This window comes from Sphaerodactylus townsendi, linkage group LG03 (genome assembly GCF_021028975.2).
Source record: "Sphaerodactylus townsendi isolate TG3544 linkage group LG03, MPM_Stown_v2.3, whole genome shotgun sequence".
In the NCBI taxonomy this organism is placed as follows: domain Eukaryota; kingdom Metazoa; phylum Chordata; class Lepidosauria; order Squamata; family Sphaerodactylidae; genus Sphaerodactylus; species Sphaerodactylus townsendi.
The window spans coordinates 4,084,270-4,110,488 of NC_059427.1; the positions used below are offsets into that span (position 1 = coordinate 4,084,270).

Consider the following 26,219-nt stretch of genomic DNA (forward strand, 5'->3'; position numbering starts at 1 on the left):
GGAAAAGCTTCAGATGGAGAGTGAGTCTTACTTCCCATCAATGGATTCATACTGGGGAGAAACCATATAAATGCCAAGAGTGTGGGAAAAGCTTCAGTTGGAGAGAGAGTCTGATTTCCCATCAAAGAAGCCACACAAGGGAGAAATCATATAAATGCCTGGAGTGTGGGAAAAGCTTCAGGTGCAGAGCGAGTCTTACTTCCCATCAATGGATTCATACTGGGGAGAAACCATTTACATGCCTGAATTGTGGAAAAAGCTTTGCTGTTCATGAAAGCCTTACTTCTCATCAAAGGATTCACACAGGGGAGAAACCATTTAAATGCCAAGAGTGTGGGAAAAGCTTCGGTTATCGTACAAGTCTTCTCTACCATCGAAGAATTCACACAGGGGAGAAACCATATAAATGCCAAGAGTGTGGGAAAAGCTTCAGATGGAGAGTGAGTCTTACTTCCCATCAATGGATTCATACTGGGAAGAAACCATATACATGCCTGGAGTGTGGAAAAAGCTTTGCTGTTCATGAAAGTCTTACTTCTCATCAAAGGACTCACACAGGGGACAAACCATTTCTTAGAATCATAGAGTTGGAAGAGACCATCAAGGGCCATCAAGTCCAACCGCCTGCCATACAGGAACACACAATCAAAGCACTCCTGACAGATGGCCATCCAGCCTCTTTTTAAAAACCTCCAAAGAAAGAGACTTCACCATGCTGCGAGGTAGTGCATTCCACTGTTGAATAGCCCTTACTGTCGGGAAGTTTTTTCTGATGTTTAGGTGGAATCTCTTTTCCTTCACCTTGAACCCATTATTCCTGGTTCTCGTCTCTGGAGCAGCAGAAAACAAGCTTGTTCCCTCACTGACATGACATCCCTTCAAATAACTAAACATGGCTATCATGTCACCTCTTAACCTTCTGTTCACCAAGCTAAACATACCCAGCTCCCTAAGTCTCTCCTCGTAGGGCATGGATTGTAGACCTTTTACAAATTTGGTTGCCCTCCTCTGGACACATTTTAGCTTGTCAATATCCTTCTTGAATTGCGGTGCCCAGAACTGTACACAATATTCCAGGTGAGGTCTAACCAATGCAGAATAGAGAGGTACAATTACATCCCTCGATCTAGACACTGTACTCCTATTGATGCATCCCAGAATTGCATTCGCTTTCTTGGCTGCCGCATCACACTACTGACTCTTGTTCAGTTTGTGGTCTACTAAGACTCCCAGATCCCTTTCACAAGTAGTGTTGTCAAGCCAGGTGTCACCCATACTATATCTGTGCATTTCATTTTTTCTGCCTAAGAGTAGTATCTTAGATTTATCTCTGTTGAAAGTCATTTCGTTTGTTTTGGCCCAGCTCTCTAATCTGTCCAGGTCATTTTGAATTCTGACTCTGGGGTATTAGCTACCCCTCCTAATTTTGTGTCATAATGCTACCTCCTCCTCCTTTCCTATTTGATCTGTTTCTCTGAAATAGGTTATACCCTTCAATTCTTATGTTCCAATCATGAGACTCATCCTACCAGGTTTCAGTGATACCTATAATATCATATTTGTTTTGCTGTGTGAAGAGTTCGAGTTAATCTTGTTTATTTCACATGCTCTGTTCATTGGTGTAGAATGGCAAGAGTGTGGGAAAAGCTTCAGTTATTGTTCATGCATTATCTACCATCAAGGAATTCACACAGGTCAGGAACTATTTAAATGCCTGGAGTATGGGGAAAGCCTCAGTAGTTGTAGAACCCTTACTTCTCATCAAATAATTCACACAGGAGAGAAATTATATACGTGCCTGGAGTATGGGGAAAGCCTTGGTACTCACAGAACTCTTACTTCTCATCACAGAATTTATATAGGGAAGACAGCAAATATGTGTCCGGAATGTGGGAAAGGCTTCAGTTACTATACAACCTATAAATACCACCAAAGAGTTCACAGTGAGAATAAACATCAATCATGTCTACAATGTGGAAAAAGCTTCAGTATGAGTGAGCACATTACTTCCAATGAAAGAATTCACACAGGGGAGAAACCGTATAAATGCCTGGAGTGTGGAAAAACCTTCTCTCAGAGTTCCAATTTTACTTCACATCAAAGAATTTACACAGGGGAAAAGCTATATAAATGCCTGGAGTGTGGGGAAAGTTTCAGTGATTGTATTCTTCTCATTACTTCTTACTTCTCATTAAAGAATTCACACTGAAAAGAAACCATATAAATGTCTGGAGTGTGGGAAAAGCTTTACTCGGAGTAACAAACTTACTTCCCATTCAAGAATTCATACTGGGGAGAAGCCCAAATGCCTGGAGTGTAGGAAAAGTTTCCGTGATCATAGAAACCTTACATCTCATCAAAGAATTTATACTGGGGAAAAATCATATAAATGCCTGGAGTGTGGGAAAAGCTTTTGATGGGATAATCAGGTTACTTACCACCAAAAAATTCACACAGAGAAGAAATCATAGAAAAACCTGAGGTATATAAAAAGAGCGGGAGCCAAACAGCTACAGATACTCCAAAGTCAGACCAAATTCAAAGAGTAGAATAGCTGCTAATCTCTAAACAAATGGACATGATGGCGATGAAATAAAAAATGGAACACATATACAAAGTGGTTGGGGAGATAACAGAAATAAAGAGCGACATTAAATGACTAGCTACTGTCTTAAAAAAAATTCGCAGAGTCTAAGACAATGGTTGGAGTCAATGGCTGGAGTCAACCAGAACGATGCATCGTCAAGCAGAGAAAGTTCTTTTGCTGCATATGAAACACAGGGAATGTACATTAAGGATACATGCTATGCCTGAAAAGAATAGTGATCTTATAAATTACTTTACTGTAGAACTCGGGAAGATTATGTCTCTTTCTGTTGGAGAAATGGATCCTATGGTGGGTAAAAATATCGTGTAAGATCAGGCAGGAAAAACTAAGAATCTCCCCCAAGATTATGTATTTGACACAAGGATCTCTTAAAGAGGAGAACCTTCACATGTATTGTAAAAAGAAGATGTAGTTTCACAATCAAGATTTAATTTTAATGAGAGAATCATGTAAGGTCAGGCAGCAAAAACTAAGACTCTCCCCCAAGATTGTGTTATGTATTTGACACGAAGATCACTCAAAGAGGAGATCCTTTGCATTCATTGTAAAACGAACATGCAGTTTCAATATTAATCAAAAAGAAGGATTACAAATTTTCCTACAGATGCTATGAAAGAGAAGAGAATTTCTTTTTGATGGCTGTTGATAGAGAGATTGTGTTTTTGATGGCTGTTGATAGAGAGATCCTTTTTATGGGGCCTATCAGAGGATTACAGATTTCAAAATGCAAGACAGTTCTTTAATGAGAACAAGGAACAACTTCAGACAATTTGAAAGTGTTGCTTGCTTCCTTTTTTCTTATCTTGAGTCAGAGTAGGAGAGAGTAATAAAACACCAAGGATTAAATTGAGAATTAGGAGGGGTAGGAGGGACTGATAGAAAAATTAGACGTGTGAGGTGGATAAAGAATCAGGATTTGGAATAATTATAAATTTAGAAACAGTTTTATAATGGTTTGATATAATACAGGGGCATGCATGTTAGGAGAGAGAAAAATAGGTAGTGATGAATCCTAAAGTGAAAAATGTATATTGGTATAGTATTTCATTCTAGTGTTGTAACAAAAAGGATGGGGAATGAATAAGAGAAACTGGTATAAAAATAAAAGGGATTGGGTACTTAGAAATGTTAGGCTTAAGGTGAGGGCAGGATGGGAGCCAATTAGTTTTTCTTTTGTCTACTCTTTTATTCTATTCTGTTACCTGTTAATAGCCACAGTATGGGCTAAGAGTCATTTTTTCAGGGGACAAAGGTTGACACTATATATTTTATGCCTTTTTTCCTACACTGAGCCAAGGTGGTGTAGTGGTTAAGAGCAGGTGCCCTCTAATATAGAGAACCCGGTTTGATTCCCTGCTCCGCTACGTGAGCTGTGGACACCTGTCTGGTGAATCAGATTAGCTTGTGTACTCCAACACGTGCCAGCTGGGTGACCTTGGGCTAGTCATGGCTCTTTGGAGCTCTCTCAGCCCCACCCACCTCACAGGGTGTTTGTTGTGAGCAGGGAAGGCCCCTCTCAAAGTCCCTTTGAGTCTCCTACAGGAGAGAAAGGGGGGATATTAATCAAAACTCTTCTTCTTATGTAGGGTGGCAGGTCCACCAGTCTTGTAGTTGTTGTATAGTTAACAAAAAATTAATGTATATATATTAAAAATAAAAGTTACACTTGATCTCCAGGCCACAGAGACCAGTTCCACTGGAACAAATGGTGGCTCAAAGGGCAGACCCTGTATCATCACATCCCTGTCAATCTCCTTCCGCTACCCAAGCTCAGCCCCTCCAAGCTTCACTCCCAAATCTGGAATTTCCCAAGTCAGAGCTGGCAAGCATGCATGAACGTGTCAGTGTCCAAGTCACACCCCATTGCTCATTTGAATCTGAGCAACTGGTAAGAGCAGGTATGGCAGCCCAACGACAAGCCCACCTGTACTCCTAGCAATCATCTAGCTCCCAACAAAACACAACACAGAGTCCACATCTACCACATCTCAGCTTGGTGCCCTTATCACCTACTCTATTGAGCACAGGCAATAATAAAATCGTGAATCATAGTACCGGAATGCAGTCAGGGAGAATCTGCCTGCCATTTCCCTGTGGTTTTTGCGTGTTGCACATGTGCAGCTACACAGGTACTGCCAATCGCATTGTGGGACAATCAGGATGGCTGCGGGGTTTCATTTCCGCATCCCTATTGCTACGTGTGTGTTGCAGGAAATTAAAAAAGAGAGAAGCGTCTCTGTGCAAAGGGCTAAAGCAACCTGGATTGTTTCCATGGGCTCCAATTGCTGCCTGCATGGCTCGCATGTAAACAAGAAAAAGGAAAAAGGTTCCTTTATAACAACTGAAACCCGTTATACATTTGCTGTGCAAAATCTATGATAGATTTACCGGGACGTAGGTATAGATTTTTAATGCGGGGGTTTGGGGGCGGGGCCTCCCCACCCCCACCAACTGGGCTCCCAGCCAGCAACCCCTTCTGCCCTCCCCTCTGGGCAGAGGCGTAGCTAGGGAAAATGGAGCCCAGTGTAAAATCTGAGTTTTGCACACACACACACCCATGGGCAGCCGCTGTGATGCAGGAATCCATCCCCAAACAGCATCACTTTCAATGGTGTTTAAACTAGGGACCCCAGATTCTCCTTTTAAATCCACCTTAAAGGGAGAATCTGGGGTCCCCAGTTAAAACAACATTGAAAGTGATGCTGTTTTGGGGTGGATTATCCCCCTCCCTGAAACAGCATCACTTTCAATGTTTAAACTGGGGACCTCAGATTCTCCCTTTAAATCCATGCCGAAGGGGGTAGATTTAAAAGGAGAATCTGGGGAAATTTGGGAGGTGCCTGCTGTCAGGGGTGCAATTGTTAAGCTAGCAGCACCAAACTTTCAAGGTATATTTAGGAGACTCTCTTAATGATACCACCCAGGTTTGGTGAAGTTTGGTTCAGGGTCCATAACTTTGGACCCTCAGGTGTAGCCCCCATTGTATATTAGCTCCCATTGCAAACAATGGGGGATGGGACACCCCCTTTGGGAGTCCATAACTTTGGACCCCCTGAACCAAACCTCACCAAGCCTGGGTGTATCATCAGGAGAGTCTCCCAAAAAATCCCTGAAATTTTGGTGCTGCTAGCCTAAAAACTGCGCCCCCTGCAAGCCAAAAACCAAAAAAAACTTTTAAAAACCACAAACAGGGTTGGAACTTCAGACATGTAATGGGGGGGTTGAACCCGAGAAACCCTCCTTACCTATGTCCTTGATGATGGATCTGTAAGACCTTAAAATTCTTCACAGAAATAGGTTTTTTTCTCATACCAAAATATCTTTGCTTAGATCATTAAGCTGTCCCCCTCCCATCATTCACTGACCCAGTGTAAATGCAAATGTGCTGCCACATATTTATTTTTTTACATTTATACCCCACCATATCTCTATGACTCAAAGTGGCTTATAATAAAACGATCAATAAATACAATATTCTATCAAAATAAACATGTAAAACAGCATAAAGACAGAAATGTTAAAAAATAGATACACAGCGTAAAAAACACAACCCAACATGAGAGCACTAAAAACTAGAATGCTCATGCCACATCCGGACCGGAAATGATTTAAGAAAGGAAGGGGGGTCTGGCCAGCCAGCCGGCTGGACAGAGAAGGCCCAGCAGAACAGGTGTGTTTTACAGGCCTTGCGGAATTGCAACAAACTCCGCAGGGCCCAGATGTCACCAGGAAGAGTGTTCCACGGGGCCGGGGCCATAAAAGCCCTGGTGTGTTGAAGCCAGCCAAACAGTTCTGGGGCCCGGGACCACCAGCAAATTCCCCTCTGTGGACCGGAGGGGTCTCCGAGGGCAATACAGGGAGATGTGGTCATGCAGAGATGGTCTTTAAATATATTTTCATATAGTGCATTGGCAGCAGGCAAGGTTTTTTCCCCTGTAAGTGCTACGGAAAGAAAGAATACACTTTGTGAAGGGAGGTTAATGTACCTAAATAGCCTAAAGTAGGCTACACCCTGCCAGGATGGCTGAGGCTAACATGATCTCATCAGGTGTAAGATGCTAAGTCCTGATTATTCCTTAGATAGGAGACCACTAAGGATGTCCAGTGTTGAAACAGAGGCATTCAGTGGCAAACCACCTCTGAACATGTTTTTCCTTGAAAACCCCAGAGGTTTGAGTACGATTTGATGTCACCTTCCACTGCCACTAAAATAGTCTGCTGAAGAAAAGTCTGCTACAGAAAAGTCAAGAAAAAGAAAATCCTTCTGTCAGCTGTCAGGAATTGCAAAGTATGACAACAGATGGGGCCTCCTCTGGGTCAAGGAGCACAGCTCCGCTTTACAATATCAGCCTAGCATGAGGTTCCAATCTGTGAGCTACTCCCTCTGTGTTTTAACAACAGTGATTCATCATACTGGCCTTTGCAGGTATACAACATTGCTGACTGTCCCAGGGTAACAAACTGGAAGTGTTGTTAAACATCCAGTATAGATAAGAATGCTGTCTGCTCTTCTACTCGCCTGCAAGGAGGAACACAGCTAACATGGAAAAGCAATGCAGAACAATAAAAACAAAGAGATAATGAAGAAAGACTGTTCATTCCTGGCTGGTAAAATCGACAGGATGGGGTGGGGGGGTGGGGGAGATGCAGTAGGGGAAGGGTGGGACTTCAATGCCATAGAGTTCACCTTTTAAATTGGCCATTTTCTCCAGGTGAAGTGATCTCTGTCTCTTGGGAATCAACTGTAATAGCAACAAAACTCCAGCCCCCACCTGGAGGTTGGCAATTCCAAGTGAGGCCCTAATGGTGATTCTGCCTCTGAGTTCAGCTAATAGGGTTTTTATTTTCCCAAGAGCTGAGCTCAGTGCAGATCCCTAGTTGGCAGCACAAATTACATAATGCGTCACAATCACTTCAGCATTGGAAGGGGAAATGAACACTCAGGAAAATCAACCCCCATGTAGGGATCTCTTTCCTAAGGCTTCCAAGACCCTGTGATGACCTGTTAGCATTTCAGCACTTCCCTTGTCAATAGGCCCATTCTCTGAGCCGACCAATAAAATATATGGGAAAGGGTACCCATGGTGAAACAACTTAGGCCTTCTAAACAGTGCTCACACCTCAGAGGTCAAAATGCTGGTGGCTATATTATACTTCTGCTTCCCCAGATATCTTTCTGCTCTCTTCCTAAAAGTGCAGAAGTGCCAGGACCTTATTCCACCTGTTTCCCTGAGTATCCCACAGCCGACACCAAATGTCACATACAATTTTGTGAAGACTATTGTTGGGGCAAAGGGGCAGATGGGGCCAGATGATCTTATTTCAAGGAATAAGAAGGAAAGTCATATGGATTAAAAACTGGTTGAGAAACAGGAAGCAAAAGGGGGGGGTCGTAAATGGAAAGTTCTCACAATGGAGAGATGTAGGGATGGGTGGGGGAAGGGGCTGATGGGAATTGTAGTTCCTGAACATCTGGAGAGCCGCAGGTTCCCTACTCCTGAGCTAGAAGATTCCTGCAGCAGGATGGAGAGGCAGATTCTAGGCTGAGACTGAAGTCACCTATTCTGCCATTGTTCCATTTGTATGTTATGGCCACAGTTATTGCTCCCTGGCGTCATGCACTCTTTCACTCCTTCTGGTGCTGTTTCAGATTTCAACAAGAAGTCAGGTGTGTGATCACCTTTTGTACCTATGTCACAGGGTTATTGTGTGGATGAAAAGGAGGAGAGGAGACTTAATGTAAAGCTGCTTTGATTCCCACTGTGGGGAAAGATTGTAGTTTTCCAAGCGAGAGGCTGTAGGGCAGGAGATGGAAAACTTGAGACAGGTAAAGGGAGGTTGGCTGTTGGATGGGAAGGCAATTGGGTGCCAACTCCAGGTTAGGAAATTCCTGGATATTTGAGGGGTGGAGCCAGGAGAGGGAGGGGTGTGAGGAGGGGTGGACCTCAAAAGCAGCCTCAGACCATCCAAAGCAGCCATTTCCTCCAGGGGTGCTGGTGTTGCCAACTTCCAGGTGAGTCCTGGAAATAACTTGGAATTACAGTGGGACTGCTGATGACATGATATGTTCCCCTGGAGAGAATGGTGACTTTGTGGAGTGGAGGCTTTGGTAGCATACCCTGCTTAGGTTTCTTCTCTCCCTAAACCTCACACACCTAAGGCTGTACCCCTGAATCTTTAGGCATTTCCTAACCTGGAGCTAGAAACCTTAAGGATTATTCATCTGTGTAGTTGAGAGATCTGTTGAGATAACAGTAGAGCGCCAACTAAGAAAGGGGGGGGGGAGCTTAACCCAAACAAAGAATTAAGTACCTTCTTGACCTTTAGGTATTTAAACAGGAGAGCCTCTGCTGGGGGTGGGGGCAAGATGCATGTGAGAGGTTGGGAGGGTGATGGGAGCAGAAATACAAAATGTCAGGCATGGAGGCAAGAAAGAGTGAGAGACTGAGAGAAGAAGGGTAAGAGGGGAGGAAGCAAAAGTGAAGGAGATAATTGCTCCCACAGGTTTCTTGTGAGTCCCCACATTAGTTGTCTGTTGTGTATTTCTAGAGGAACAGTCAAAATCACTTGGAACTGCTGAATTTATATGCTCACTGAAAGACTATCATTTAGTTGTTGTTTTTCCTCCTGATAAATAGGACTTCTGATTTCCAAACCTGATCTGATATGCTGGCTGGTAGAAGAAAATGAGCTATTTCTCCTGGTCTCTGATGAACATGAAGGATTGGCAGGTAGCAATCCAGGTCTGTTCCGGGACTGTGTGTTGATTTATCTTTCTTCCAAGAGCAAGATAATTTCCATGGGTTTCTTTGTCCTCACGGTTTGAGTTCATCCTCAAAAGAACTTGGATGATTGTGGGTGCTTGAATGGTACCTGTAGATCTTAAACTTAAAAAACAGATAACTTCCTTCTCGCAAGTTTTCCAGCCTCTAGCTTAGCAAGTATTGCCCAGTCTGGAAGGTAGAAAATTTCAGGTAAGGGTAAAGGGTTTGGTCAGTTCTCATCCATCAATGGCTCATCCTGGAGAGAAGCGACTAGTGGGGTGCCACAGGATTCTGTCCTGGGCCCAGTGCAATATTTTTATCAGTGACTTGGATGATGGACTAGAAGGCATGCTAATAAATTTGCAGATGACACCAAATTAGGAGGGGTAGCTAATACCCCAGAGGACAGAGTCAGAATTCAAAATGACCTAGACAGATTAGACAGCTGGGCCAAAACAAACAAAATGAATTTCAACAGAGATAAATCTAAGATACTATACTTAGGCAGAAAAAAATGAAATGCACAGATATAGGATGGGTGACCCCTGGCTTGATAACACTACATGCGAAAGGGATTTGGGAGTCTTAGTAGAGCACAAACTGAACCTGAGTCAGCAGTGTGATGCGATGGCCGAGAAAGTCAATGCAATTCTGGGCTGTATCAATAGGAATATAGTGTCTAAATCGAGGGATTTAACTGTACCTCTCTATTCTGCATTCTGCACAATATTCCTCACCTGGAATATTGTGTACAGTTCTAGGCACCGCAATTCAAGAAGGATATTGACAAACTGGAACGAGTCCAGAGGAGAACTACAAAAATCTTAAAAGGTCTGGAATCCATGTCCTATGAGGAGAGACTTAGGGAGCTGGGTGTGTTTAGTTTGGTGAAGAGAAGGTTAAGAGGTGACATGATAGCCATGTTTAGATATTTGAAGGACTGTCATGTTGATGAGGGAGCAAGCTTCTTTTCTGCTGCTCCAGAGGCTAGGACCAGGAGTAATGGGTTCAAGATGAAGGAAAAGAGATTCCACCTAAACATCAGGTAAAACTTCCTGACAGTAAGGGCTGTTGGACAGTGGAATCCACTACCTTGGAGTGTGGTGGAGTCTCCCTCTTTGAAGGTTTTTAAAGAGAGGCTGGATGGCCATCTGACAGGAGTTCTTTTATTGTGTGTTCCTGCATTGCAAGGGGTTGGATTTGATGGCCCTTGGGTCTCTTCCAAGTCTATGATTCTATGACAGAAAAACCTGGGTGTCATCTATAGATATTAAATAATATGTTAATAGATGTTAAATAATATGGGGAAAGGGATTGCCCCCTGTGGCACCCCACAGGTAAGAGGGTGCTTCCAGAACATCCCCTCCCATAACACTGCCCACTGTCCCTGCTCCTGGGGAAATGAGGGCAGCCACTTTAGGGTGGATTAAAGGCAACTTCACATGAGACTGCAGATAGAAGGGCCCATTTTCCGTCTGGCTAAATGACCCTGCCACAGAAAAGCATCATGGTCTGCACAGGCAGAGAGGGTGAAAACTATTTCCCTCATAGGCCAATTATGCATGGCTTGGTTGGGGAGTGTTTGTTTCAGTTTGGCATTATTATCCACTGCCCTATTTGCAGTGGGTCAGGCATTACCCATCAGCTGGCTTTTTGCTTGCGTCCGGATGGGGGTTGATGTTTTATAGGTTCTCTACCACGCATGCTGTTTCCAATTTAGAAAAAGTGTCATGTCCCTAATGGTCCAAGGGTCCCTAATGGTCCATAACTTTTAGCATAATCTTCCATTTTTATCTTTCATCTTATCAATAGATCAATATTGATAAATAGTGATAAATTGATATATCAACATTCAAAAAGTGAAGTATTGAAGAAAAGTCTTGAATACGGCATATGTACACTTCGTCCTAACACTGATTGTCTTTTATGGTGGGAAGTGTGGGCCCGGGAGTAATGGCGACATTCAAACTGCAAAACTAACAAAGGACAATGTGAACTGCCATTTGCTAAGCTCCCTAGATTCACGATCGTCCATCTCCTGATGTGCTGTAAATCCAGACATCATGACTGACAGGCTTTTCCCGGTGTGGTCTGGAATCACTGAGTGCTTGTCTATAAAACTACCAGGCTAGGGGAGTCCCAGCTTGTTGATTAAATGCAGGGGCAAATTGGGTGTTTGGACTGGTCAACTAGTTTATTATTTTTACATTTTTTAAGTATTAGTATCGATGTATCATTCTATCAGTATGGCTATGTAATTTTTTTAAATCTGAAGATATGCAGGAGCAAGGAGGCCATGGGCAATAGAAATGATAGTGCTTTGATTGTGTGTGCCTGCATTGCAGGTAGTTGGACTTGATGGCCTTGGAGTCTCTTCCAACTCTATGATTCTATGATACTGCAGGACGAGAAGTGGGAAGTTGTCAGTAACAGGGAGGAGGGGGAGGGGGGAAATGGACAAAACAGAGTGGGGGAGTAAGAGTAGGCGGGCTGGCTGTGGGTGGAGGGAAGAGGTCTGGGCAAAGCTGTGCCCACTGGCAAATTAAATTTGTCCTACTCTGGCAGAGAAGCAAAATTAAAATTGTGCCTTAAGTGGATTTGCTTGCTGCAGAGAGAGTGGAAAGTGAAAGTGGGGCTAGAGAAAATAGATTTGTACAAGAAATCTGCCATGGCCAACATCCACCACGCAGCGAACACCTTGTTCGTAATTGGCCAAAGGCCACTTTCCTCTGCGCAGTAAGATAGCTATTCCTAGCTGGCTTCTCCAATCCATAGCCCCACGTCAGGCATTCTATCCTAGCCACTCAGGGCTCTGCCACCACATGCCCATCATAGGGAGGGCATCTTGGCTTCTCTCAGAGGAAGGCGGGAGAGACAACGCTTCTGAACCCAGGATCTTGTGCCCCAAATCCAATTTAGAGAAAGTGTCATGTCCCTGATGGTTCAGGGGACTGGCACATAAAATGCATCTGTGGAAGAAAGGATTTCCCACCTTGTTTCTTTCTCTACCTCCCAGGCAGCAGCAGAGAAACACACTGGAAGATTCCTCCACCATCTCCTCCACATGGTGAAGGGGCAAGAGCCACCATGCAGCCAGTTGAGGTATGAGGGATGTCGTGGGGGAGAAGTGCAGAAGAGGGCAGGATTTCTTCCTTCTCTGTTGCAAGGCTCACAGGATCTGGTTCCTTTAATCTGGAACCACAACATGTCTAGGATGGGACATGCAGAGAAGCCGAAGCTGGGACTATGACCACAATATTGGACCAATTATTTCTCACAAAAACAACTTTGTCCTTCCCATATGGGTATCTGTGGCATCTTCCCCACAAGGTTGCTCGTTCCGTGCCAATGAGCACAGTCCCTGTAGCCCCAAAATCCCTCAAAGAGTGCTGGGAAGGGGAAGTCCAATGTTTCTATGGGTCTCTTCTTTGCTCCTCTATGTACTGCTCTTTCAGCACTAATGGGCTGTCTTCAGCTTCTTGCCTCTTCCTCCCATGAATGCGTTTTCCAGTGATGGAAAGACATTCTTCCCTCTTCTTCCAGGATGGGGTGTCCTTTGATGAAGTGGCTGTGTATTTCACCCAAGAGGAGTGGACCCTGCTGCACCCTGCCCAAAGAGCTCTCTACAAGGAAGTCATGCTGGAGAATTTTGGGAATGTGGCCTCTATAGGTGAGGATCCTTTTCTTCTGGACTGTCTCCCTCTTATTGGGAGGAAGTCCCTCAAGAGGAAAGCTATCGTTAGGCTATATGACCAAAATCCAAAGGCTGATCTCTGCCACCCTCCATGATCCTTAAGAACATAAGAAGTAGCCTGCTGGATCAGACCAGAGTCCATCTAGTCCAGCATTCTGCTACTCGCAGTGGCCCACCAGGTGCCTTTGGAAGCTCACATGCAGGAGGTGAAAGCAATGGGCTGCTGCTGCTGCTCCTGAGCACCTGGTCTGCTAAGGCATTTGCAATCTGAGATCAAGGAGGATCAAGATTGGTAGCCATAGATTGACTTCTCCTCCATAAATCTGTCCAAGCCCTTTTTAAAGCTATCCAGGTTAGTGGCCATCACCACCTCCTGTGGCAGCATATTCCAAAACACCAATCACACGCTATGCGTGAAGTGAAGTGTTTCCTTTTATTAGTCCTAATTCTTCCCCCCAGCATTTTCAATGTATGCCCCCTGGTTCTAGTATTGTGAGAAAGAGAGAAAAATGTATCTCTGTCAACATTTTCTACCCCATTCATAATTTTATAGACTTCAATCATATCCCCCCTCAGACGTCTCCTCTCCAAACTAAAGAGTCCCAAACGCTGCAGCCTTCTCCCTCATAAGGAAGGTGCTCCAATCCTTCAATCATCCTCGCGTCTCTTCTCTGCACTTTTTCTATCTCTTCTTCGATATCCTTTTTGAGATGTGGCTTCCAGAACTGAACAACATTGGTACTCCTGCGCGGTCGCACAACTGCTTTGTGAGTAGGGTATGGGCATGACAATCCTTGCAGTTTTATTATCAACTCCTTTCCTAATTATCCCCAGCATAGAGTTTGCCTTTTTCACAGCTGCCATGCATTGAGTTGACATTCCCATGGAACTATCAACTAAGATGCCCAAATCCCTTTCCTGGTCTGTGACTGATAGCACTGACCCCTGTAGCGTGTATGTGAAGTTTGGATTTTTTGTCCCTATGTGCATCACTTTACATTTTGCTACATTGAACTGCATTTGCCATTTCTTAGCCCACTCACCTAATTTGTAAAGGTCCGCTTGGAGCTCTTCGCAATCCTTTGTGGTTCTTACCACCCTACATAATTTGGTATCATCTGCAAACTTGGCCACCACACTACCCACCCCTACTTCCAAATCCTTCCTTTGATATGGGAGGGATTCTGGGCTTTCCTGACCCAGAGGGGACCCTGATTGGCAGTCCTGTATGTGGACCTCCTCAGAGGGCATTTGAAGAGGTGCCAGGGGACGCCTGGTTAGGAGAAGGTGGGACAGTGATAGGAGGGACTTCCTCCAGTTTGGGCTTTTCCATACCTGGACTGAAATGCGGACATGGAGGGAGCTCTGCTGGCTTCTCTATGACATTTTTTGTACTCTGCTGGCATTTCAATTAGATCTGAGTAAGGAGTAAGCAGAGGATTGCCAGTGCCAGATGAATGAATGCTACATACGGTTCTTCACTCCACTTCTATTTCTTAACTTTTGTTTTTCTGGAGGGGCAGAGTTAATCTGCCGTGGAACTGCTGGGTTTATGTGCATGAAGAAGATTGATAATTGTGGGTTTTTTCCCTGATACAAGGACCTGAGATCGCCAAACCTAATCTCATATCCTGGCTGGAAGAAAAGGAATGGCTGTTAATCGTGGGCTGTCATGAAGAGCAGGGACTGGCAGGTAACACCTTACGTGTGTTGTGGGACAGTGTGTTTTCTGCACTTCCTTCAAAGGGCTGGTGGACTTCGGTGGGTCTTCTCTATCCTCCCAGTCTGAGCTTCTCCTCCAAAAAGCTTGGATGTAGTTTTGAAATGGTGCCTGTAGACCTGAGCCCTGCAGGGATAGAGTGGGATATAAATCCAATAAATAAACATATGAAAACAGTTAGCTTCCTTCTAACCCAGATCACTTAACAGACCAGGTGCTCGAGAGCAACAGCCGCAGATGGCCATTGCTTTTCACATCCTGCATGTGAGCTCCCCAAGGCACCTGGTGGGCCACTGCGAGTAGCAGAGAGCTGGACTAGATGGACTCTGGTCTGATCCAGCAGGCTTGTTCTTATGTTCTTACTTCTGCCAAGTTGAGCCAAGTATTGTCCACCAGAGAGGCAGAGTGTTTCTCAGCCCTGTCTCTCCTGAGATCCCTTGAAGCAGAGATGGCAGGCCCTGATCCTCCTGGGACACTATGCCTGCAAAGCAAATCTGCAGTGAGGATCAGATGCTGTCTTCCTTTCCCTCTTTCTTTTCGCCAATCAGCCACTCTCACTCTCGTGCTCTTGCTTGTCTTACTTTGGCATGCTGAGTAGCCAAGGTGGGTGGATAAAGAAATGTGCCTACTCTCTTAGTGAATTACTTTTCTGTTTACAAGGCACCAACTCAGGGTATTTGGTGCACAGAGCAGAATTAGGGGGAAAAAGATGACTTACTAGGTGATCACGGTCCATGACATACTTCATATTTTCTGGTTGCTGGTGCCTTCACTATCATCTCCCTCTTTCATCCTTCACTGCAACTGCAAGATCAAGTGGGCTGATATTTGCAATAAAAAAGCAGAGAGCACCAAAGAAAGGGACCAGTTATTATTTATTTATAGCTTTAAAAGGGGCTTGGACAGATTTATGGAGGAGAAGTCGATTTATGGCTACCAATCTTGATCCTCTTTGATCTTAGATTGCAAATGCCTTAACAGACCAGGTGATCGGGAGCAACAGCCGCAGAAGGCCATTGCGTTCACATCCTGCATGTGAGCTCCCAAAGGCACCTGGTGGGCCACTGCGAGTAGCAGAGAGCTGGACTAGATGGACTTTGGTCTGATCCAGCTGGCTTGTTCTTATGTTCTTATGTTCTTATGTTCTTTTCAGACCCCTTCCTATTTGGACTCTGAAGTCCTGAGCAAATCTGGCTGCCACAATGCTTAGAGCTCTAGCCTGCCAAAACATGGACACCCCCCCCCCCAATCAATAGATGTTAGCATAGTGTGTTTTCTCCTTTAGTTGTAAATGGCACACTCTGTCCAGAGAGTCAGAGAAAGACTAATATGTTCTTCTGTCATAACTCTTACAGGGCTGAGGAGGATATGCCACATGCTCTGTGTGTGTTTCTGCCCTTATCTGTTGGTCAGTTTAACATCATTCAGTTACCTTCTTCATCTGACCAGTCTCTCATCAGGCCATGTGATGGTTTATCAATGGTCCAGGTGCTGATTGGCTTCTCACTGCCTTTGCTAAACAGAACCCCCCCCTGATGGATTGGCTGCCCCCTGCTTAAAACCAGGGTGTATCCATCAATCCATACATTCCAGGTCAGGAAATGCCAGAGAGTTCCCATTCCTTAAGCAACCAGGGCAGAGTGCAATATCTCTGTTGATTCTCTGTCAATCACTGCCTTATGAAATTCTGTTCTCCGCTTATTTGTCATGAGCTACAGATCACTCAATGCCATCTAGTCTGTCACATGACTGCACTCCCAACAGAGACATGGGGACATGTGTCCAGACACCAACCCTGTGAATTCTCATCTTCTGTACAGCAGCTGATTTTGTTCATGCCCAAATTCCCAGCTCGTTTTTTGCGGTGTGCTGACACAAAGTGTGAACAAATTACCCTAGTGATCCTTGTTTTGGCCACAGTTTTGGTCCTGCTCTTAATCACAATCAGGATTTGACCTCTTCCCATTCTTTACCCTCTTCCTTCATTGTTTAAGAGAATCAGCATGCTATGGTTGTTAAGGGTGGCAGACCCTAATCCGGAGAACTGGGTTTTATTCCCAGTCCTCCACATGAAGACTGCTGGGTGACCATGGGCCAGTCTTAGTTCTCTCAGAACTCCTTCAGTCCCACCTACCTCACCAGGTGCCTACTGTGGGAAGAGAAAGGGAATGTAATTGTAAGCCACTTTGAAACTCCTTAAGGTGGAGAAAAATGATGGTATAAAAACCTGCTCCTCTTCTTTTCAACTGCTGTTACACTCTGCTGTGTCCTTCTGGATTGAATAAAAATTCTCTTCACTATCAACCAGAGTCAGTAGGAGAATCACACAGAGGGGGCAGATCCACAAGACACCCCAAGGCCATTAACTAAGTGGCCAGTGATAGGGAGACCAGTCATTTCTATCACCCTCCCAAATTATTCCAATCAGCCCCACCCATCCACTAGGGTATCTGACGGCAGAGAAGATGAAAACTTTAAAAAGACATCCCTAGTTCCCAAGATCTAAAACATACCACTATAATGTTGAAGAAAAATTGCTTCTTCTTTGTTTCATCACTTCCTGTTCTTGTTAGACTACCTTTTTCTCCATTTGACTGTCCACCACTCTTGAGCCTTCTGCCATGTGTATTAAAGCATGAATTGCTGTCTCTCTCTTAAAGAGTGACTTTCTCTCCACAGCCCCACTCCCAAACACATCCCTTGTAAGTTCACTCAGGCAGAAAAACAAAAACTTAAAATGTTGAGGCAGAAGGTGTATGTTCTTTCTCTTGGCCACTTTGGTGACATTCGTTACTGGTGACTCTGCCAACATAGTCAGCTTGGACTGTTCAAATAACTAAGAAAGAAAGAGAGAACTCGCTAAAAACGCTATGAGCTTAAGCTCTGAATATTTACATAATGCAAACATAACCATAATCAAAGAAAACAAATACCTTTGAAATTGATTTGGGCAAAATGTCCTCTCATCACACTGAATTTCTCTTTCTTTTTGATAGGAGTTCTGTGGGAGTCAGTTAATGAAACAAAAGTGATGGAGAAAGATGATACATTTTTGGATGTGAAAGAGAAGTGTGAATATTTACATGCACTGAGAAAGGGGAATGGAGAAGACCCACCTAAAGAAAGGAAAAGTTCCAGTTTTTTACAAGATGGTAACAGTGTACTGCAAAAAATGTACCAAGGAGACCAGAGTAACAAGCACATTGCAAGCAAGGAAAATGTTCCTAAAAACTCAGTTATTAATGTTCAACAAAACATCTCAGACAAAAAGAGCCAATATAAATGGGTGGATTATGGAGAGGGCTTTAGGCACAAAGAGAGCCAAAATTGCCATCAACGAATTCACACTCGAGAAAAACCATATAAATGTCTGGAGTGTGGGAAAAGTTTTAGTCAGAGTAGTCATCTCACATCTCATCAAAGGATTCACACTGGGGAAAAACCATATAAATGCCAGGAATGTGGAAAAAGCTTCACTGTTCGTGGAAGCCTTACTTCCCATCAAAGGATTCACACTGGGGAAAAACCATATCAGTGCCTGGACTGTGGAAAATGTGTCAGTGATCGTAAAACCCTTAATTCTCATTACATGATTCATAGAGGGGAGAGACCATACAAATGCCTGGTGTGTGAAAAAAGCTTCAGGTATCGTACAACCCTTACTTCCCATCAAAGACTTCACACTGGGGAGAAACCATACACCTGTCTGGAGTGCGGGAAAAGCTTTAGTCGGAGTAGTAATCTTACTTCACACAAAAAAATTCACACAGGGGAGAAACCATACAAATGCTTTGAGTGTGGGAAAAACTTCAGTCGGAGAGACAGCCTAAATTCCCATCAAAGGATTCACACTGGGGAAAAACCATATCAGTGCCTGGACTGTGGAAAATGCGTCTCTGATCGTAAATCTCTTAATTCTCATCAGATGATTCATAGACAGGAGAGACCATATAAATGTCTGGAGTGTGGGGAAAGCTTCAGGTATCGTGCAACCCTTACTTCCCATCAAAGGATTCACACTGGAGAGAAACCCTATACATGTCTGGAGTGTGGGAAAAGCTTTAGTCGAAGTAGTCATCTTAGTTCGCACAAAAAAACTCATACAGGGGAGAAACCATATGAATGCCTGGAGTGTGGGAAAAGCTTCAGCCGGAGAGACAGTCTAACTTCCCACCAAAGAACTCACACAGGGGACACCCCATATAAATGCTTGGAGTGTGGAAAAAGTTTCAGTGTACGTGGAAGCCTGACTTCTCATCAATGGATTCACACTGGGAGAAAACCATATACATGTCTGGAATGTGGAAAAAGCTTCCGTATTGGTAGAAGCCTTACTTCTCATCAAAGAATTCACACAGGGGAGAAACCATTTAAATGCCTAGAATGTGGGAAAAGCTTCTATGAGAGAAGAGCTCTAATTTACCATCAACAAATTCATATGGGGGAGAAACCATACAAATGTCTATATTGTGAAAAAAGCTTCAGGATCCGTGGAAGCCTTACTTCTCATCAAAGGATTCACACAGGAGAAAAACCTTACAAATGCCTGGAGTGTGGAAAAAGCTTCCGGTGGAGTAATAGGCTGACTTCTCACCGAAGAAGTCACACAGGGGAGAAACCATTTAAATGCCTGCAATGTGGGAAAAGCTTATCTGATAGAGGAAAACTAATTTACCATCAAAGAATTCACACAGGGGAAAAACCATATAAATGCCTGGTGTGTGGAAAAGGTCTCAGTGATCGTAGAACCCTTGCTTCTCATCAAAGAATTCATACAGGGGAGAAACTGTATACATGCCTGGTGTGTGGAAAAAGCCTCAGTGATCATAGAAGCCTTACCATTCATCAAAGAATTCACACTGGGGAAAAGCCATATTCATGCCTACAGTGTGGGAAAACGTTCGGTTACCGTGCAACTCTTACTTACCATCAAAGAATTCACAGTGGAGAGAAACCATATTCATGCCTGCAGTGTGGAAAAAGCTTCCGTACCCGTACATCCCTTACTTCCCATGAAAGAACTCACAATGGTGTGAAACCATATAAATGCTTGGAGTGTGGCAAAAGCTTCCATCAGAGTTACAAGCTTACCTCCCATCAAAGAATTCACAGAGTGGAGAATCCATATAAATGTCTGGAGTGTGGGAGAAGCTTTGTATGGAAAAGTCATCTTACTTCCCACCAAAGAATTCACACAGGGGAGAAACCATATAAATGCTTGGAGTGTGGGAAAAGCTTCAGTTACCGTACAACCCTTACTTCCCACCAAAGAATTCACACTGGGGATGAACCATATAAATGCATGGAGTGTGGAAAAAGCTTTAGTGCTAACAGAAGCCTCACTTCTCATCAAAGAATTCACACAGGGGAGAAACCATACAAATGCTTAGACTGTGGGGAAAGCTTCAGGTGGAGTAATCAGCTTACTTTTCATCAAAAAATGCACACTGGGGAGGAACCACATCAAAAAATTCACATGAAAGAAACTGTGTAATTCCCTTGACTGAGGAAAAAGTGTCAGTGAATGTAGAAATCTTAGTTCTCACCAAAGAATTCACATGGGAAGGAACAAAATAAAATCCTGCGGTGTGGGAAAAACTTCATTGAGAGAGGAACATTAATTTATTACCAACAAACTCATATGGGAGAGAAATGTAGAAGTCTAAAGTGTGTAAATGGACATTTTACTTCTCATCAGAGTATTCACACAGAAGAAACAAGTGTTGAAAAAGTTTCAGTAAACTGAAAGACTTGCTTCCCATTAATGAACTTACTTTGGAGAGAAACCATATAGTTTCCTAGAGTGTGAAAAAAATGTCAGTGTTACAGTCTTCTCATCAAATAATTCTCAAGGTAGAAGCCATAGAACTATTTGGAGAGTAAAAAGACATTTAATCAAATGAAATTGCTTACAGAATTAGAAAATCATGCAATAACTCACTATAAAATACATACCGTGTTTCCCCAAAAATAAGACAGGGTCTTATATTAATTTTTGTTCCAAAAGATGCGTTAGGGCTTATTTTCAGGGATGCCCCTGGTTTTTCCTCACGATTTTGCTCTTATCGACGTGTGATCAGCTGCGCCAGGGATTCAGTAATTAGGGCTTATTTTTTGGAGTAGGGTTTCTATATTCAAGCGACCTCCCTGTAAAATCCCGAAAATTCATGCGTTTAGGCCGTATTTTCAGTGAAACAGGCATTTTACGGGCAAATTCATCAAATGTTTCAGAGAATAAAAGCCAAAACCTCAGATCAGATGTCCCCAACTTTTTAAAGCCTTGCAGGCACATTGGGAATTCTGACACAGCATGGTTTACACAGCAACAAAGCGACTGCCACAAAATGTCTGCTGAAGGTGGTGGATCCAGCCTTAGAATGATTACCACAGCTTAATATTATCAACACAGTGTAGATTTTTGTGTTGAGTTGCAGGCAACAGTTTAAAATTTGCATAGCCAATCAAATCTCCAATACTTAGTGGAAAGCCTTATTGGGCTAAAGCCCGATCTGGCCCAACCAACTTCCTACAAATACTTGGTGGGTATCAGAAAAAGATATTGAGCATCATGGCACTCATGGGCGCAACATTGCCTTAGAATCTGCCAGCCACAACTAGCATGGCTCTGCTTTAGTGCCAGTCCCAATACTTAGCTGCCCATGGGCATTCTCTGGGCAGGGGAGGAAAATATCTGCCACTCTTCAATGCCCAGATTCCACAGTGAGCATGCCACAGAATCCCTAGTAACCTTGGTGACACCTACTAGTCACAGAGTGGTGCCCAATGACATCCCTCTGAGTGGCGGAAAGGATCACAACCAGCCCCCACCCACTGATGAAGCCATTTCCTTGACTGGGAGGAAAGACCCAGTGAATTTGTAGCCATAACAAGGGCCTGTGGTGTCAGCAAGACTCCAGTAAGCACCACAGATCATAGAAGGTTGCCACCTACTATGTGACATCCAGAATTCACTGAGATTTGCGCCTGATCTCTGAACCATACAGACCAGTTCCACTGCAAGAAAACAGTAGCTCAAAGGGCAGCTCCATGCCATCACATCCCCGCCAATCTCCTTCACCTCCCTAAACTCAACCCCCTCTAAGCTCCACCCTCAAGTCTCCCAGAATTCCAGAAGTTAGTTCCGGCAAGCTTGGATGAGTGTCTCAGTGTGCAAGTTACACCCCCATTGCCCACTTGCCTTCTTCCAGGCAGTGGTACAACACACATCAGGGGGAACAAAGGACAGCACCCCCTAAACGAGTCCTGAACATACCCCCCCACACACACTCTCTTATGGAGAATGGCTTCCATATGTCAACAAGGGCACTTGGGTTTAAGCAATTGGGGGGGAGGACATTAGCCCAAAGACTAACCCTCCTGTTCTCCTAGCAATTGTATAGCTAGGGAAATACAGAAAATACATGTTACCCCTCAGGATGACAGTCATCTTCCATGAAGGTTGCCATGTGTGATCAGGCATTGGGAATTTTTCAAAAAATGTCCTACAACGTCATAACACAAAAATGGAGCAGGAAAAAAAAATACTAACACAGAGATGGTGAACTCTTCTGCTGCTTAAGTTCAAGATACATCAATTTTGTAGGAAAACAAAAATAAACAACCCCTCCCCTTTCATAACAGAGAGACACAGAAGGCTTTATTCTAAAACTAGTTGAATTATAAATTGAAATGGTAGCAGCCATTCTGAAGATGCATTCTAGTTCATCTGAAGTTACTCCTATTCTTAGGCTGTTTCCGCATGGGCGGAATACAGCATCCCAGGGACGCTAAAAACAGCGTCCCTGGGGAGGGGTTCGCGCGGCAGCGGCCTCACAACCCCTGAGCGGTGCAAAGCCGCTGTTTCTGAAATGGCAGTGGCTGGAAGGTGCCATTTCCCCCCCTTTCCTGAATGCCTTACTGTCCCTCTGACCTTCCAGCGCGTCACTCAGGCCAAGGGACATGCCCCCCCTGCCCTGCGACTCCAGAGCTGTCACGCAGGGCAGGGGGGCGTGTCCCCTGGCCTGGGCAACGCGCTGGAAGGTCAGAGGGACGGTAAGGCATTTGGGAAATACAGCCTGGCGCAGGGTTGCGCAGTCTTCCTCAGCCCCTACCGGCAATTCATCTTTATGCTAACGGTCCCGTGGGGTATGGGGGGTGCATCGCCGTTTGTTTACGCTGACGCGAAGGCAGCGTGGCCGTGCAGAAACGGCCTTAGAGAATTGTACGTTTAACCGTACGAAGTTGGCGATTGAGAGATGTTAGCAGACCTGACTTTAACTGCATGTATTTTTCTATACTTGTAGAATTTGTTGTAGAACAACGAATGGCCCTGTTGCCTTTGCCTAATAAAAAGAGCCTGCTTCATTTTAGACCATCTTTGTTCATTCTGCTGAAAAAAAATCTGATGTTTTTGATTTCCTAACTGTTCTGATCTGCCATTTTGCCTGCCTGCCTCTTTGTTGTTGCCAACTTTGATTTTGGGAGGTTGCCTGCCCACCTTTTTTTGTTGCAAGGGCATATTTTGCCTACTTCACTGAAAAAAGCCTGAATCACTAGCTGGGGTAAAGCCTAATGTATTGCAGGAAGGAAAAGAAGGAGGAAAGAAGACAGTGGCAGATGGGGTGGAGGGAGAGAGAGATGAGAAAGGCTGGCAAGCAGAGATGTAGCTCCAAGGGGGCAGGGGGTGCGCGACGCACCGGGCACCCCCCTGTGGGGTGTGGCGAGGGTGTTCTGGGGGCGTGGTGTGGTGTGGGCATTCCTGGGCGGGACAGGGGCAGAGGATGCACCAGTGCACTGGATGCTTTTCTCCTTTGCTACGCCTTTGCTGACAAGAGCTTTCTTAATGAACCCGACCGTGTCAGTCTCATTGGGTTCACTACTCCATTGACAGACTTCAAACATGAAAACTGAAAATAAGAAACCAGCAAGGGAGCTGGGGAAAGTGGGTAGGAGCAAAAAACAACAGGGAATTGTTAAAAGATATAGATCTCCTTTGCTTTTCCTATAAAGGGAAAGAAAAAGTTCCACTTACAGAGCTTTCTAAAACTACAAAGATTCTCAGATCTGAGAGCGGGATGACTGCCAAAGAGGAGAAAATGTGTGCATAAACAAAAATCAAACCCAAAGGGAATGTGCACTCAAAGCGAAGGGAGACCACATGTATGTAAATGATCTAACAACAAACAGGCCCACCTTTCCACAGGTTCTTTCCTAGGTCCAGTGCTACTCAATGTTTTTATACATGACTTGGAGGATGGACTAGAAGGCATGCTAATCAAATTTGCCAGATGACATCAGATTAGGAGGGGCAGCTATTACTCCGGAGGACAGGGTTAGAATTCAAAAATTCAAAATGACCTGGATAGATTAGAGAGCATGGCCAAAACTAACAAAATGAATTTCAATACAGAGAAATGTAAGGTACTTCGTTTAGGGGAAAAGAAAAGTAAAATGCACAGACATAAGATGAGCAACACCTGGCTTGACAACAGGACATGCAAAAGGGATCTGAGAGTCTTCGTAGATCGTAGATCACAAGTTGAACTTAAGTCAGCAGTGTCTTCGTAGATCGTAGATCACAAGTTGAACTTAAGTCAGCAGTGTGATGTGGCTAAGAATGCCAATGTGAATTTTGTGGATCAACACGGCAACATCAGCAGGTCAAGGTAAGGAGCCACCCTCCATGCATAAAAGGAGGCCAAAATGTAGACACGCTAAGATCTGATATTGTCCAGGTTGATAATGCCAGCATCCATGGGCAGACCAGCGATATTCCTGGCTGTCTGACACAAGGGGGGTTTCTCTCTCCTGCACTCACCCCTCCCCAGGCAGATCTTGTTCCCAGCTGCAGCAAACAGTCCTTGGCCCCTAGCCACAGTCCCACGACCTCTGGTGTTTTGGCTTGGGCCTGTGACCCAGTGGTGGATTCAAAGCAGGCCCTCCGCACCAGATGCTCAGCCTCCAGGCAAATACACACTTGACTGAGCATGGAAAGGGATTTAGGGGAGCCTGTGGCAGAAATAGGGAGAAGGCAGGAGAGATGATGCTGTTCTCTGGGAGTCAAGAAAAGGTGCTGTGGACATTCCTAGTGGCAGAAGGCAAAAGTGTGTTCTCAGAGTCCCTATCATAGAAATAGGGCTTTACAGACCTCAAACGCAAGCAATGGCAGCAGCATAAATGCCAGTAACCAGCCAATGAGGAAGGCTCCCTGACAGAACAGCCACATACAGCACTAAGACTGGCAGAAAGTCCAGAAGTAACTCCAGAGCAAGAAGGGCTCTGGAAGATGCCAGGCAAGGAACCTTAAGTGGGGGAACAGCCATCAAGGGGCAAAGTGAAGACTGTTGTTGGGGCAAGGGGGCAGATGGAACCAGACGATCCCTGAGATCTGTGGGGCCAAGGCTGTGAAGGGCCCATTAACAGTCTATATTAGAGGTCCCCAGCCAGTTGAGCCTGCAGGCACATTGGGAAGTCTGACAGGGCACTGTGGGCACAGTAGCAAAATGGGTGCCATAAAATGGCTGTCGTGGGAGGTGGAACCAGTCACAAATAGGATTGGCGCAGCTTAACATCAATAACCCAGCACAGATCCTTGTGCTGTGGTACCAGTGGCTGCCAAAGCATTTTTTAAAAAAACCCAATATGCACAGCCAATCTAATCTCCAATAGTTAATCAGAAGTTTTGTTGTGCAAAAACCCTACCTGGCCCCACCCAAGTCCTAAAAACACCTGGCAATGTCAGAAAAGGTGTTGTTAGGTGCTGTGTTGCCTATGGGCACCATATTATGGGGCCCAGTTCTATACCCTCCGTCTTTTCCCATCCCACCCTTTGGGGATGAGTCTTCTTGCTGGAGTTTTAATAGAACCTCTGCTCTCCAAATTTCTACCTGTTACCTCTGTCTTTTTTGCATGGACTATCTGTAGCCATGTCAGGTGCCACTTGCATCTCACAGGGTATTTATTATCCAGGGCAAGCACTGAAAGATTTTATTGGCGTTTCAAAAATTGCACTTAACCACAAAGACTTCTGAAACCCTTGAGGCTAGAGGGGATGCAAAAGAGGATGGTGTTCCAGAGGGAGCCTGCTGTGCCGCCCTTAAGCAAAACAGGCCTTTCGGTTGTACAAGTTACGCTTTTCAACACTCAATTATTAATTAATTTATTGTCGAAGGCTTTCACGGCCAGAATCACTTGGGTGCTGTATGGCCGTGTTCTAGCAGCATTCTCTCCTGACGTTTCGCCTGCATCTGTGGCTGGCATCTTCAGAGGATCTGATGTTGGGAAAGCAAGTGGAGTATATATACCTGTTGGAGTGTCCAGGGTGGGTGAAGAAACACAACAACCCTGTGAGGGTTTGTTACTCACAGACAATGTTTCTTCACCCACCCTGGACACTCCAACAGGTATATATCTCCACTTGCTTTCCCAACATCA

The 26,219-nt window shown here is 44.5% G+C and overlaps 2 protein-coding genes across 35 annotated transcripts in view; one reads left to right on the forward strand and one right to left on the reverse strand.

The window, feature by feature from the left end:
• LOC125428550 (zinc finger protein 420-like) overlaps nucleotides 1-20,840 on the forward strand; it is an 88,744-nt gene extending 67,904 nt beyond the window's left edge. For 2 of the 5 annotated variants that reach the window (XM_048488848.1, XM_048488851.1), the window contains exons 2-6: nucleotides 9,247-9,351; nucleotides 12,389-12,474; nucleotides 12,916-13,042; nucleotides 14,667-14,759; nucleotides 17,783-20,840. In XM_048488848.1, coding sequence (XP_048344805.1) covers nucleotides 9,247-9,351; nucleotides 12,389-12,474; nucleotides 12,916-13,042; nucleotides 14,667-14,759; nucleotides 17,783-20,280 — 2,909 coding nt within the window. In that variant the 3' untranslated portion in view covers nucleotides 20,281-20,840. The remainder of the gene's footprint in view (nucleotides 1-9,246; nucleotides 9,352-12,388; nucleotides 12,475-12,915; nucleotides 13,043-14,666; nucleotides 14,760-17,782) is intronic. The other 3 variants (XM_048488849.1, XM_048488852.1, XM_048488850.1) reach the window with 2 other exon arrangements.
• The window catches only part of LOC125428587 (zinc finger protein 883-like), a 1,608,225-nt gene that overhangs the window by 93,485 nt on the left and 1,488,521 nt on the right, over nucleotides 1-26,219 (reverse strand). The gene's annotated exons all lie outside the window — the stretch shown is intronic.